The following is a 14,643-nucleotide window of genomic DNA, read 5'->3' on the forward strand; positions in this document are numbered from 1 at the left end:
CCTGCTGAAAACTTTAATAAGTAAGCCAGAATTCTTGGGTTTTCATCTGAGTCGTGGACAAAAGTAGTTTTCAGTAGTTAGGAGGCAAAGAAAATGATGCTTGCTCTGTGTCTCATGTGTATTTGGTCATAAGAAGTAAATACAGTATTTCACTTATTTTCCTGAGCTGATGAAATGTTCTATAAAAAGAAAAATGTAAAAGTAGGAGATAATCAGGATCTGAAGTATGCATACATAAACTACTTGAAATATGAATAATTTACTTGTTTTTCAAAGAATGAATGTTTGTAGTCTTGGCACACAAATAGTTATATTTTGGGGCATTCATATGTGTTTGTTTTTAAATAAAAGCAAGTTAAATAAATGAAGTGAAGTTCATAGAGCTGGGTTGCAATTAGTGTTTCTTACTCTAAACACCAAAGATTACTTTGTGGTTTCATGGTGTCATTTTAAAATATCTTCATTGGTTTTATTCCTCCAACGTGAAACTTTCCATATATTTGGAAGACCAAATAGGTCAAGATCATTCCCTTTCAGTATTTAGATGAAAAGATTGTAGGCGTACAGTGATGTATGTGTAATTGTACTCCAAGCATTACTCATACATCAAACATGTTATTTACAATTTACTTACGTGCTACACTGTCAGTGAGCTCTTGCTGCTCACTATCTACAAGTGTTAAAGTTTGCCTGAAGCTAGACTGAAGTAGAGAATTCACAGAACATTCTTAAAATGTTAGCTGCTAGCCTGTGGGAGGAAGAGTGGACCAGGTAAGAGCCTTCACACTCTAGCAGTGCAGGAGCTTCTTTTGCTGTCTCATTAGTCACAGTGAGGAGGCTGTTCAGAGTTCCCAAAGGGGTAAGGAATTAAGCCACTAAAATTCAGAATGTATGAGAAACATCTCATAATTGCGAAGAGGAGTATAAACATATAGCCACTATCAACAAAGTGTAGCTTTGGAGAGAGTCCAGAGGGACCCCAACCCCCGACTGACTCCAGTTTAAAATGTTATGCATGCCAGGAATTTCCATTGATGTGAGGGCTATCCACTGTGACCAATTAATTAAGTCTATGGATACTAGGGTTTTTTAAAATAGAACGATTTAAAGTAGATTGTATTGTTTGTTTCTTTTTATGAACAGTATATCTTTTGCATTTAAAAACAGTTCAAATATATTGCCTGTACCATGTTATCTTTTCCCGTGACAGGCTTTATGGCCTAATCTTCCTCTCCCTCAAATAAAAGACTGTTTTCACTTTAAATTCAGTGAGAACAAGGTCATGCTTAAAGCACTTTAGTGGACATTGTATTTAAATGCAACCGCCTTTACTGTTTGAGTAGTTTGCAAGCAATACTTTCATGGTTCTTCTATGCAGAGTGAAGATTCAGATGAAGATGAACCTTGTGCAATAAGTGGCAAGTGGACTTTTCAGAGGGACAGCAAGAGGTGGTCGAGGCTTGAAGAGTTTGATGTCTTCCCTCCAAAACCAGACTTGGATATCCCGTCCCCAGAAGCCCCTCACCTGACGAACGCGGCAAGCCGGGAGAGTGTGCTCACAGACCTCAGCGAACGCCAGGAGGTGGCTTCTATTCTGAGCATCAGCAGCACCAGCAGCCACCAGCCAACCCTGCAGAGCGAGGCGTCTACCACCAGGACAAACTCAGTAGTGAGCGTCTGTTCATCCAGCAATTTTGTAGCCAACGATGACTCATTCAGCAGCCTGCCCTCACCCAGGGAACTGAATAGCTTCAGCTTCAACACAAAAGCCAACGAGAAGAATGCCAAGTCCAAAACAAAGAGCCTGCTGAAGAGAATGGAGAGTCTTAAAATCAAGAGTTCTCACCATGGCAAGAGCAAAGCTCCTTCAAAGCTTGGCCTGATTATTAGTGGGCCAATCCTGCAGGAGGGCATGGATGAAGATAAACTGAAACAACTTAACTGTGTGGAGATTTCCACCCTCAATGGCAATCACATCAACTTCCCTATGGTACGAAAGAGGAGCGTCTCCAATTCCACCCAGACCAGCAGCAGCAGTAGTCAGTCTGAGACGAGCAGTGCTGTCAGCACACCCAGTCCTGTCACACGAACACGCAGCCTCAGTGCCTACAATAAAAGGGTGGGCATGTACCTGGAAGGCTTTGACCCCTTCAATCAGTCAACGTTCAGCGATGTGATGGAGCAGAACTTCAAGAACCGGGGCAGTTTTGCAGAAGACACCGTGTTTTTTATCCCTGAGGATCATAAGCCTGGCACTTTTCCCAAAGCCCTCTCCAATGGCAACTTCTCCCCTACAGAAAACAACACCTCTGTGAACTGGAGGACAGGGAGTTTCCATGGACACGGCCACCTCACCCTCCAGAGGGAGAACAGTGGCGACAGCTCTAAAGAGCTGGGCATGGGAAAAAGGCGCAACTCCTCCAGCTCAATGAGCAGCCGCCTGAGTATTTATGACAATGTGCCAGGTTCAATCCTGTATTCCAGTACAAGCGACCTGGCCGACCTCGAAAATGAAGATATATTCCCAGAACTAGACGACATCCTATACCATGTCAAAGGGATGCAGAGAATAGTGAACCAGTGGTCAGAGAAGTTCTCAGATGAAGGGGATTCTGACTCTGCACTCGACTCCATCTCCCCATGTCCTTCCTCTCCAAAGCAGATTCACCTTGATGTAGATAATGATCGAAGAACACCAAGCGACCTCGACAGTACAGGGAATTCACTGAATGAAACAGAAGAGCCCGCAGGGATCCAGGACAGGAGAGACTCTGGGGTTGGTGCATCGCTGACACGTTCCAGCAGGTGAGATCACCAAGCGTTAGGACTTGGGGTGGCCTGGGGATGTCCCCTCCAGCCCGAGCAGCTCTATGGTAGCTGCACCACACTTAATTAAGGTGCAGTAGAAGGTGTGGGTGTTCAAGCACACATGTGCTGTTCCGTTGTTCCCCAAAACCATTAGGGGCAAGAGAAATGCTTGGGCAAGAGTTTGTGGTTCCTACAACTCATAGCTCTATGTTTGTAGGTTCAGCCTGAGTTGTCACTGAAAAAGCAATGTTAGCACAGTTTTGGGGCACAATAATTCTTCAAACTGAAATGGTGCATGGGAGGGGAGGGCCATCAAGTAGGATTAAACGCTTTTTAAGCTGGCTAGGAGAACCAAGAGTAAGTATGTTCTGGTTTGTGTCAGTGTGTAGTAAAAGCCTTGACTTTTAGATTGTTTCAAAAAATTGCATTTTTCAGTAGCAGGCTGTTTTTAATAGCATGCTAGGGTACTAAATCTGTGGGGAAAATGAGGCTTTATTACTTTCTCTTGATCATTGTAGCACAGTGGGAGACTGGGGGAGTTCCAGTGGCCTCCAGATTCTGCTGGGAGTTTTACCATGACTGTATTTTGTATTGTGAGTAGAGCAAGGATTTTAATTCTTTCTAGCTTTGTTTCCAGTTTTCTTTTAAAAGTAATGCAAATCATTTAGTCATCTACAGCTGTTTGTATAAACTTAATGGGACTTATGGAAGCACAGAGTTCCTATTTGATATGTCTTAAAAATCATGCAATTTTTTCTTAATGGAGGTTTTGAATTCCCATTGCCCCAATACTGAAAGGACTTTGGGAGAAGGGCGTTGGAGCCCTTGGAGGATATCTGCTAGGGCAAGGTTGTGTAGCTAGCACTGAGCTGTGGGTCAGCTCAGAGTGCACATTCCCATGTGAATCACCTGCCCGTGCTGCCTCACGCCAGGTGAGGCAGAGACGCCGCTGGCTGACGCCTGTGAAATCTCAGAAGAATGCAGCCGCCAAGGGCAGGGATCTCAGCAGTGCATTTGCATTAATTCCTACACGTGTCTTGCAGAGACATTTCAGTAACCTGCCCTTTCTCTGATTCCCGTCTTCTCCACAGGCACAAGCTAAGGTGGCACAGCTTCCAGAGTTCCCACAGGCCCAGCCTCAGCTCGGCGTCGCTGCAGATCAACTGCCAGTCCGTAGCACAGATGAACCTGCTGCAGAAGTACTCTCTCCTGAAGCTGACTGCTCTCCTGGAGAAGTACACACCTTCCAACAAGCATGGTTTCAGCTGGTAAGGACACAGTGCTGTGTATAGAGAGCCCGACTATGCCAGCATGACAGTTGTGCCTGTCCCAGGCACTGTTTGGAAAGATGTAATGCGTCCGTCCAATCCCTCTTTTTCCATATTTGCACTTCTTCCTCCAGCCTGTGCTGACAGTGATTTATGGTTTCCTAAGATGTGGCTAAAATCACTAACCCTTTACGTAAGTGTAATTGTATTAGGCTTCAGAGATGTGTTTATGGGGACATGGGAGAGAACCAAAGCAATGAAGTACAGATCAGCTTTCAGAAGAGGAAGATGTTCAGTATCTATAGCAAAAGAAGGACCACTTGTTTATTGAGGCAGTTAGCAAGCAGTGGCACAAATTGCAACCAATCTTAATAGGCTTGCTTTTCTTCAGTTATCCTTAAATATTTGCATTATTTCCTTTACATAATTATGTAATTAAATAACATAAATTTCTCTTAATTCTAGTATCTAGTGGTAATAGCCAATATTTTGTTTTCCCTTTTTAAGGCACTATAAATCGATTAGCAAAAGAGATGGAGAGAAGAAAGGTTGGGAGAACCATGGAGTTTTTTGTAGGCAGCAATTTCTGGTGTGGCCAGGTGTTCGCAACCCAGTTGAATATTTTTTTGTCAGAAAAATGAAATAGAAAGCTCTTTTATTATTATATCTACAGCCTGTGTAACCTTCAGGAGGCAAGGGACGCAAATAAAATTTTTCTTGTCCCTACCACAGGCCAGCCTCCTCCCTTCCCCAGGAGTCATAGAGAGTATTTAGCTTCAGCATCAAAGTACCTCCTGTTCAAAGGCTGTTATTATGTCAGTCTTTCTAAATACAGAAGTTGTTTGTTCTGAAAGACAGAAATAAGTATTGACCAGTTATCCCTGCATGCTTCAGATTCTCAGTGGAGATCGCAATGTGTTTTTTCACATTCCATTGGCATGTTTTTTGACAAAGCAAGTATTATTCATACATGTATCAATAATGCCCTAAACTTAACTATATGGCAATACAAATTGGGCTGTTTTACTGCGTAACAGATTAGTCAGCTGTAAATCCAATGCACTGTTTTTATAGCTGTAGTGTAGGTTGAAATAGTAAATGTCTCCCTGTTTTCAGTGCTACTGTGTCCTATTAGTTGTTACAGAGGACATTAGCTTTCCTCCCTGTTTAGGAAAATGACCTCAATATTTTCACATTTTAGTGCCTTTTTTTTCCCCTTTATAATACCAATACTCTGGGGGACACTGGGGTAAATCATTCCTTTGTGTTTAGTAACTTTTTCCTTGGAGTCATAAGCAGATGGAAAGGCCTCTCAATGAAATTGGAGTGGGAGGTGGGGGTAACAAAAGTCACTGGCTGACAAGGAGAGGGGTCCCTCAAAGGGGTTGTTTATAGAGCTGTAGTTTTTAGCTGACAAACTCAAATGTATTACATCAGTTTCCTGCTGTTCTGCACACTGGTGGGTGGTGGACCCAGTTTGAGGACATTGCAGAACAAGTAGTTGACGTACAAAAGCTCATTGTTTAAATGCCCATCTTTCCTGAAACCTAAAGAAGCAGTGTTATAAGGGGTCACTGACCGCAAGATTTATTTTGACTCTTTTGCAATTCAATCTGGCCCCTGCAGTTTTACCCTGTAGCTTTCGTCCTCCTAATATTGATGGAGTAGCACCACATTAATACTTAGAGGCAGCACAGTGCCCCAAATGTCAAGCCTTTCTCTTAGAGAAACTCTTGTTTTCTTTCCTCTCACCCTTTCCAGCCCTGAGTGGATTTAACTAATTTATACTGTCACTATTGTTCGTGTTACTAAAAGTGTTTCACGTATTTTCACTTACCTTCCAAATTACTGGGAATACAGAAGATAAATAATCAACAGAGGTTTAATTAGATGTGTCATTCCCTTTGCTTAAATAGGGCAGTACCAAAGTTTATGAAGAGAATAAAGGTGCCAGATTATAAGGACCGAAATGTGTTTGGAGTACCCCTGCAAGTGAACGTGCAGCGCACGGGGCAGCCTCTTCCCCAGAGCATTCAGCAAGCCATGCGGTACCTCCGCAACCACTGCCTGGATCAGGTGGGTTTGTTCTTCTCTTGTTCCACGTGCATGCCCCACCCAAAGCCCAGCTTTCCGTTCGTTTTTATTGTTCATGTGTCAGACTGAAAAAAGTAGACTCAGAACAGGACAAAATAGGTAATTAATGCATGGAAAGATTCCCACAAAATTATAGCCCATGTGTAAGAAGCTAAAGAGCATGCTTACATTCCAGATTTTCTAGATTCCTTATAAATGTATTTACTTTTATATGTGTGTTTAGGTTGGACTGTTTAGGAAATCTGGAGTGAAGTCAAGAATTCAGGCTTTGCGTCAGATGAATGAGAGTTCTGCAGACAGTGTCAACTACGAAGGCCAGTCTGCCTATGATGTAGCAGACATGTTAAAGCAATTCTTCCGTGACCTCCCTGAGCCTCTCATGACCAACAAACTCTCCGAGACCTTCTTACAGATATACCAGTGTAAGTAGTGAGATTCTGCAGCAGATAGCAAGTGGTCATTTGTGTAGCAAGGGTGGAACTTTGTAACACTGCTGTCCTGGGCGCTACACGTGTTTCTTATGTCGGTCTTTGCCCTTCCCCAGTAGCTGTTACAGTTCAGGCCACCTCTAATCAATGGATTTTTTGTATTGTAGTTTTATAAAAATTTATGCTATAAATTCTTTTAATTTCACCTTTCTCTCTAGTTCAAGAACAAATATAAATCCTTCATCACCTGCTCTAAATTTTCTTCTCTTCTTTGAGCATACTTGATACTATGGTTTGAAAATAAGCCACATCTAATGTGGCTAAGTAGACGTGCAGAACAAACACTATATGAGCAGAGTTTGGGGCTTTTGAGGGGATTGGCAAAGCTACCAAAAATTTTTACTTTCTTATAGTTCATTTTCTGCTATCCTTCCCCTCAGCTGTTTAAAAACAACCTAAGTGGCAAGCTTTTCTGTTACTGACTTGTAGTTACTTTGCAGATAAGTATCATAAAGTTTTCAGAGTAAATCACATAACAAATGGAGTTTATCAATGCTTGTGAAAAGAAATAAATACAAAAAGGTTACAGGAATTTCCATCAGAGCTCCATAGGTGGAGATATGTTTTAAAATATCATACAGACCATTTTTTCAGTGCAAGCATTTTTGTGTGTGTGTGTTTGGATTCCCAAACATGTTTATGGAGAAAATTAATCAGACTCTCCACTTCCATGCATAATAAACAGCAGCTCTGTGGGTTTACAGCCAAAAAAAGTTTGACAGAGCATTGCAGAGTTTCTATTCCTTTCCTTTTGCAGGTGGTAGGTCTGAGGAATTCCCAGAGGTGGTCGGGAAGTATTATCTCTGTGTAAAGCAAAGAGCCTTAAAACAGCTGTAAATTTTGCTTCCTTGCAAAGGGAAAAATTTCCCTTTGCTTTGGTGCTATGCACTAGGCTGCACACTGGAATGCACGTGGCTTAAATGCGCTTTGAGCTGATTGAGAGGAGAGCATGGGAAACAGTAGATTTTTGCTTAAAACTGCTTTCTAAACTTGCTGCTAGCCTTAAAAAGTTGATGAAGCCCAAAGCAAATACCAATTAAGTATCTGGGTAGCACCAAGTGTATTATGAGAGATGCAGTGAGGGTGGTAGGCTGCTAATGATGATATAAATGCTCCAGGACTCAGGCTCTGATGTTGTCTTCAGAGGTGTCTTATTGGAAATCCCTTTATAAGAAGCAGATCTGGTCTGGGTTATTTCATTTTTCCTTTCAAGTTTGTAGGAGAAAGCTTTATATAAAGAGACATCAAATCTTTCCAATGGCTGTTTGTTGTTCGTAACCAAGGAGCTGTTTAATGGTATGGGGCTTCTCAGCGTGGACTTGCTTTTTCCACCGCATGACTTTGAATGATCTGCTCAATAAAGTAACCCTCTCTGTTCTGTAAAGCACTTTCTGGATGTTTTATGACATCACTGTTGAAAAGGTTTGCTAGCTAATTTATTTAATTTACCTATTCTAAAATGCATTCATGTTTTAAATTTCTTTGCAAGCCAAAGAACTTCTAAATTGGCTGGACTATGTTTGCTATGTTCCCTGCCTGAATCCAGGTTTCTGTCCTTTTAGTGCATCTGCGGGAGCATGTAGCTGCTGAAGCTAAATCTAAAATTAACTCTGGCCTAGGCACAGCTTCTTGCTTGCATTTCTTGTGAGGCAGGAAATAGCTGAGGGTAGTTAAACCAGTGGTTTAAAAAACATTCCTTCATGTTTCCTACAAATGGTATGCATTCTGAAGGAAGTCACTTCAAACTCGAGTCAAATATTTGAAGCTGGAGTTTGCTTTGGGATGTATTCATGCTGTGTGTGTGGAAAATCAATGGGCTGATGAGAGAATTACTAATATTATGCAGATGTGCCAAAGGATCAGCGTCTCCAGGCTATCAAGGCTGCCATTATGCTTTTACCTGATGAGAACAGGGAGGTCCTCCAGATTCTTCTCTATTTCCTGAGTGATGTCACAGCTGCAGTGAAGGAAAACCAGATGACACCAACAAACCTGGCTGTCTGCTTAGCACCTTCCCTCTTCCACTTGAACACTCTCAAAAGAGAGAATTCTTCCCCAAGGTATGTTTTTGGGAGCAGGGCTCACTGCTGCTGGTCCCATAGCACAGCTGGCAGTGATGTGCAACAGGCACAGTCTGGGATTGATCCTGCCAGCTGTGATCACCTCAGAGAGCACCGGCTGTAGAACAGTTACGGGAGCTTACCTTTTGTTGGAGATTTGTTAAATTATAAACAAGCTCATAAGAAAGAAAAAAATGTTTGTAGGGAGAGGGGTTTCCAAAGAAAATGCTTAGAAAGAGTTGCAAGAGACGTTGGCAACACCATGCCAATGTTTGGTACCAGGCAGCACTGCTCTAAATCACCAGCAGATGTGGGAATCATACTGTTTTCTTCCCAAACATGTCTTGCTCTGCAACAAATAACTGGATTTGTGTATGTGTGTACTCTTTTCCCCTCTGAAGGGTGATGCAAAGGAAACCAAGCCTGGGCAAACCCGACCAAAAGGACCTAAATGAAAATCTGGCTGCAACCCAAGGGCTAGCTCATATGATTGCTGAATGCAAGAAACTCTTTCAGGTAAAACACTTGTTTACAAAACTGATGGCTGGAAAATTGATTAAGATGTCTTAGATCTGCTGTATAATGAAAAGCTAGGAATGTCTCTTTATTTTAATGATGTTTAACACATGATAAATAGCTTTTTAAAAACCTTTGCTTCCTGATCTCTGTGCATACATGAATTGCAAGCGGTGCCAGAAGGGAAGAGAGTTGTTTTGTTGGCACTGGTGCTCTCGAGTCAGGAGGCAGTTGTGGGGTTTGGCACATTTTTGCTGCATCCAAGCTGCATTTGGAATACATCTTCAAATTTTTATTGTGCAGCCATGAGGGTCTGTGGACCTCAGCTCTAATTACAAAGCAAGAAGCTATTTCCAGGAATTTCAGTGCTTATTTTGTACTAAAATTCCCGAGAGTTAGCAAGACAGGCCACAAAAGCATCCTGGAATGTAACACTGTCAAACCATAGGTTGAAGGATCTGTAGAAACTAAAACATGCTCCCTCTAGGGCCTGTGATGGAGAACCAGACAAGTAGAGTCCTGGTTTTTCTCACTGTCATCAAATCTTTTCAGAGCCCTCAGCTGAAGACATGCCTGTCTCTTTTCTTGCAGCTGACAATGTTCCCTTCTTCCTTCAGTTTGCAGGATAAACTGTGCTGTGGGAATGAATCTAGTTGTGTAGTAAAGGGGGATACTCCACAGAATAAAATAAGACACCCCATAAAAGAGAGACTAATTTGAGTTAAATCAAAGTCACAAACTTAATTTTTGCATTTTTTCATATTGAGTGCTTATCCTGACACAAACACATCCCATCACTTACAAAACTATCACACACATGTCCCTGTGGCTACTGAGCTGCTAGACTAATGCAGTGATCTGGGGAGAGAGCTGCAAGAGGATGATTTCACCCTTGTCACCCCTCAGATACCAGAGGAAATGAGCAGGGGTCGGAACTCATACACGGAGCAGGACCTGCGTCCCCTCAGCCTGGAGGAGCTCCGGGGCAGCAGCAGCAACACTGAGCCCTCTGACTACCACTGCTACCTCCAGGACTGCGTGGATGACTTGCTCAAGGAGATGAAGGAGAAGTTTAAAGGCTGGGTCAGCTGCTCCACATCAGAGCAAGCAGAGCTGGCGTACAAGAAGGTACGCACCCTGCCACTCACACCACAGCCCTGGGTTTTAGCTCACTTGTGACACAGGATATCACAGAAGGTTCAATACACACCTTTACTTTGCAGATAGATACTTAAAAAAAAGTCTTCATCTTGTGATGCAGTTGCACACCATATAGAAACACCATGTCTTTCAGCAGTAGTTTGCCAACATACACTGATTTGTGTTCTTCTGTTTATTCAGCCCAGGAATGTTCACTGTATTGAATTTACATGCCTTCACTCACTCATGCAAAGCCTTAACAAGCTGAGTCACTATGCAGACAGTAAGAAAGATATTTCTCATCCCTGATCTTGTACAGCTCAGAACTACCAGATGGAGAAGTGTTTCAATAAGATTCTTAAAAAATAAACTTGAAAAATAAAGTGTAAGAAGAGTAAAATTAAGGGCTCTGCTACTTTTCCCCAGGTGTGTGAAGGTCCCCCACTCCGATTATGGAAAACTACCATTGAAATCTCAGCTACACCAGAGGATGTTTTAAATCGTTTACTTAAAGAGCAACATCTTTGGGATGAAGACCTTATAGAGTCCAAAGTAATCGAGCCTTTGGATAGCCAGACTGATATATACCAGTATGTCCAGAACAGCATGGCACCTCAGCCAGCCAGGGACTTCGTAGTCTTAAGGTGAGACATTCCTATATTTATATCCTACACATATGGCAACCTTGCTTATTTCTTTATCATATCAGCTATATTGTTAAATATCTATTTGTGCCTAATTTGAATTCTTATTAGATGCTTGAGTTACTGTTTGTCAAATAAAAGATTTTTGGTTTTCTTCTTTTTTCTTAGGACATGGAGGACAAACTTCCCCAAAGGAGCCTGTGTGCTTCTAGCAACCTCAGTGGACCATGACCGGGCTCCTGTGGCAGGTGTTAGAGTCAATGTGCTCCTGTCGAGGTATCTGATTGAGCCCTGCGGGTCAGGAAAATCCAAACTTACCTACATGTGCAGAATTGATTTAAGGTAGGAAATTCCATTTTGTCCTTTGTATAGTTGTATAGTTCTCTTGTATAGTTTCAGTGTGGTCAGTGGAAAACTTGGACGGTTCAACAGACGTTAGCTTGGCCAGTAGTACACCTTTCCCAAAGGCAAACACACAGGTCTCTGAGATGTCACAGAAAGTTGGATGAGTGCACATCTGGCAGCAGTAACTTGTTGCATTAGAAGCCTCCAGTACGCGCTCCACCATCCCTGTTGGTATGCAACCCCACCCTTTCCTCTAACAGGCATATTGGATACAAGGAAATGTTAATTTTAATACTAAGCTAGTAAACAGAACCAGGTTGTCACAAAACTTTCCATAACTTTTCCTTACTGAGGCAAACTATCTTTTTCAGCAAATCTATATACTAGTAGGGTTGAGCCATGCAGTAAGCAGTACTAAGGAGATTTCCTAGTCAGGCATTTAACCAGGTAGATACAGATTTGATTGTGAATAAGAAAATACATACAAAGTCACTGGTACCTTCCTCATCATTCCTTTTTCCTCCACCCAACAGGGGCCACATGCCAGACTGGTACACCAAGTCTTTCGGACACTTGTGTGCATCAGAAGTTGTTAAGATACGAGACTCTTTCAGTCAGCAGAGTCCTGAGAGCAAGGAAGTAAAATCCAGGTGACTACTGAAGAGGAACAGCCATGCAGGCCCCACCTCAGCAACATAGACCCAAAACTGAGACTTGCACGCTGCAGACCAGACCTGTGTTCCACCTGCAAGTCGTGTCATGGAGGGATGGCAGCGTGAGAGCTTAACTGTGAGCATTACTATAGGACTGTGGCCATACCATACACTTTAAAGCTGCTTCCTGTCTGTGTAAGGTCTATAGTGTAGGCCTCGACTGGAATACATAGGAGAACTGTGCAAAAAATAAAAATCTAAAAAAAAAAAATATAATTCCTATTAGATGGTTTGAGTTGCTTCTGAGAAGCAAATTTCTTTAAATGCAAAATATATTATGAAATATGGTGAAAGCTCATCATTCCCATGTGAAATACTTAGCTTTATGTACATACTCATGTCATTTTATTTGTAGTGCATTGAGGGACTGGTGTATCCACTGGAATAGTTGGTACTCTTCAATGTGTTCTCACTGAGATAAGCAGAGAAAGGTTTGCACAGAGATTAAAGTGTGAATGAGTGTGTTAATGGTTGAAAGGATAGAAGAAGTTGAATTTGAAATGTGTCTGGTACACTGATAGGCAACCAGAATGGATTTTAGTATACTGGATACAGTTCAACCTAGAATAGGACTCCCCTGTGGACCAGGAGTAGCCATCCTTCGAATGTGCTAGTTCTGCCTTTTGCTCAGCTCTAAACATGTTGAAAACCCTAAGCAGATGTTACAATAGGCTTGCTTCAGCTACTGTCCACTCCTTATCCAGATGATCTTTTAGGAGTGATGAGCAATTCTATAACAAATTTAAGTAAATACACTTTTGAGCAATGTAGCAGCTTAGAAATGAAATGTCTGCAATGGTGAGGAGAGCCAATAACATCAGTTGTTAAGAAACAAAAATGTCCATTACTTTTACTTCTACCTGCTTTATCTATAGGTGTTTTAATGAGCTTTTATATATTTTATTGTATTCTAATGGCTCAAGAGGAAAAAAGTCAACACTGGAGTTGTGGTGCCAGGAGGTGGCAGGACTCCTGCAGTAGCAGCTGGGGTGACTTGGCTAGAGAGAGTCACACAAACTCTCTTACTCGCCCCCCCCCTTTGCCTGTTTTCCTAAAATCTGCATGTTAACATGAACAGAACCTGCATGTGGGCAGTTTGGAGGGTTATATTTGGAGGCAGAAAGGAGGGTGCAGTTTTGTCTTCAGTTTTGTTGTGTTTTAGACCCTTTGGGATATTCTTCCCTTCTTGAGAATCAACTTACATGAACAGTAGGAAGTCCTGAGGTCCTCTGGAAAGATGTCTTTCTGTAGGTTTTACTGTAAAGGTAAAGATTTGCTTTCAAGGTGCAGTATTAAGTGATAAATGTATTTTGTGGCCAGAGTATGAATGAGTTGCAAGATGGAATCTTGACTGAGACTTTTTTACCATTGTCAGTATTATTTTAAGCTTTTTTGAAGAAGATTTTTTTTATAAATGGCAAATAATGTAGTACTTCCTGTAACAATGTTCCTCGTGAGTAGGAAAACCTTGTATATTCTTCTACATCAAACACTTTTGAATTTGTAAAATTGTATGTTGTACATACCATTCTATTGTAAACATGTATACTTGCCCACAGTGTACTGTCAAACATAGATTAAGCATGATAAAGATTATTTAAAATATACCTGTATTTATACCTCAGATATTCTTTTTGGGTTTTTGTACCTCAAGTATGTTTTCTATTGTAAATGTGCTTTACATGAGTATGATCTACGCGAGAGAAAGGAAAATGTTTAACTTGCTATAGATGTCTGTACAGAATATACTCAATAAGTGCACTATTAAATGTTTAAAATTGGATATTCATAATGAGTTTTATTTTATTTTGCATTCATCCTTCCACTCTCATGCCAAGAGGAGGAGGTATTTTTCTTAATTCTGGTTCTTTACCTACTACGGCCAACAGCTGAGCCACCCCTGCCCTCTCCCAGGCTGATATTTGTAGTACTGATAAAGGCAGGTACCAAAGTTTTCTCTCTTTCTTCAAAGTTTTTGGCAGACAGGACATCACAATGGCAGATAGCTGGACAGAAGCATTCCTGAGTCAATTGCTTCATACTTTTTAGTGAGAAGAAACCTCTGGTTTGCTGCAGTATTGTAGAAAGGTATGCTTGAATTTAACAGGGTGGAAAGCAGCAGTATGCAATGCTGGAAAATAATTCATTGCTTTCCTATTCTCTAAAGAGAGAATGAGGGCATGATGAGTTGTAGAGTCAGAGGTTTGCTTCAAAAAATGCAAGTGTAAAAGTAATTGGAGAAAGTTAAAGCATGCACAGCAATAAAATGAAGCCAAAGAGGAGGCCAGGAAGATACACAAACAACTGACTAAGGTGAAAAACCAAGCCAAAGACAGCTGTTAATTCAAGCAACTTTTCAAAGTTTTTAAAGTCTTAGCCAACAGAAATATAATTTGGGCATCTGAAGAAGGGTTTTGATTTGTGAGGCTTGCCTGATACAGCAGCTGTGAGAAGGCCTGCTGCCTTTCAGTTACCAACATCATCCTATTGTTTCTCTGCCTGAGCATCCCAAAGTCCTGATGGTTATCACTTCCCACTTCATTCCCCAGGGAGCACTGAGGGATGCT

The 14,643-nt window shown here is 41.6% G+C and overlaps 1 protein-coding gene across 4 annotated transcripts in view; it reads left to right on the forward strand.

Annotated features, from left to right (window-relative positions):
- The window catches only part of DLC1 (DLC1 Rho GTPase activating protein), a 215,364-nt gene extending 201,505 nt beyond the window's left edge, over positions 1–13,859 (forward strand). For all 4 annotated transcript variants that reach the window (XM_071432311.1, XM_071432310.1, XM_071432312.1 and 1 more), the window contains 10 exons: positions 1,379–2,805; positions 3,900–4,076; positions 5,993–6,152; positions 6,394–6,592; positions 8,505–8,718; positions 9,120–9,234; positions 10,141–10,362; positions 10,801–11,018; positions 11,187–11,360; positions 11,897–13,859. In XM_071432311.1, the coding sequence (XP_071288412.1) occupies positions 1,379–2,805; positions 3,900–4,076; positions 5,993–6,152; positions 6,394–6,592; positions 8,505–8,718; positions 9,120–9,234; positions 10,141–10,362; positions 10,801–11,018; positions 11,187–11,360; positions 11,897–12,017 (3,027 nt within the window). In that variant the 3' untranslated portion in view covers positions 12,018–13,859. The remainder of the gene's footprint in view (positions 1–1,378; positions 2,806–3,899; positions 4,077–5,992; positions 6,153–6,393; positions 6,593–8,504; positions 8,719–9,119; positions 9,235–10,140; positions 10,363–10,800; positions 11,019–11,186; positions 11,361–11,896) is intronic.
- The last annotated feature ends 784 nt before the right edge of the window (positions 13,860–14,643 follow it).

This window comes from Agelaius tricolor, unplaced genomic scaffold (assembly GCF_023055355.1).
Source record: "Agelaius tricolor isolate 1412-34295 unplaced genomic scaffold, bAgeTri1.0.p SCAF_8, whole genome shotgun sequence".
Lineage (NCBI taxonomy): Eukaryota > Metazoa > Chordata > Aves > Passeriformes > Icteridae > Agelaius > Agelaius tricolor.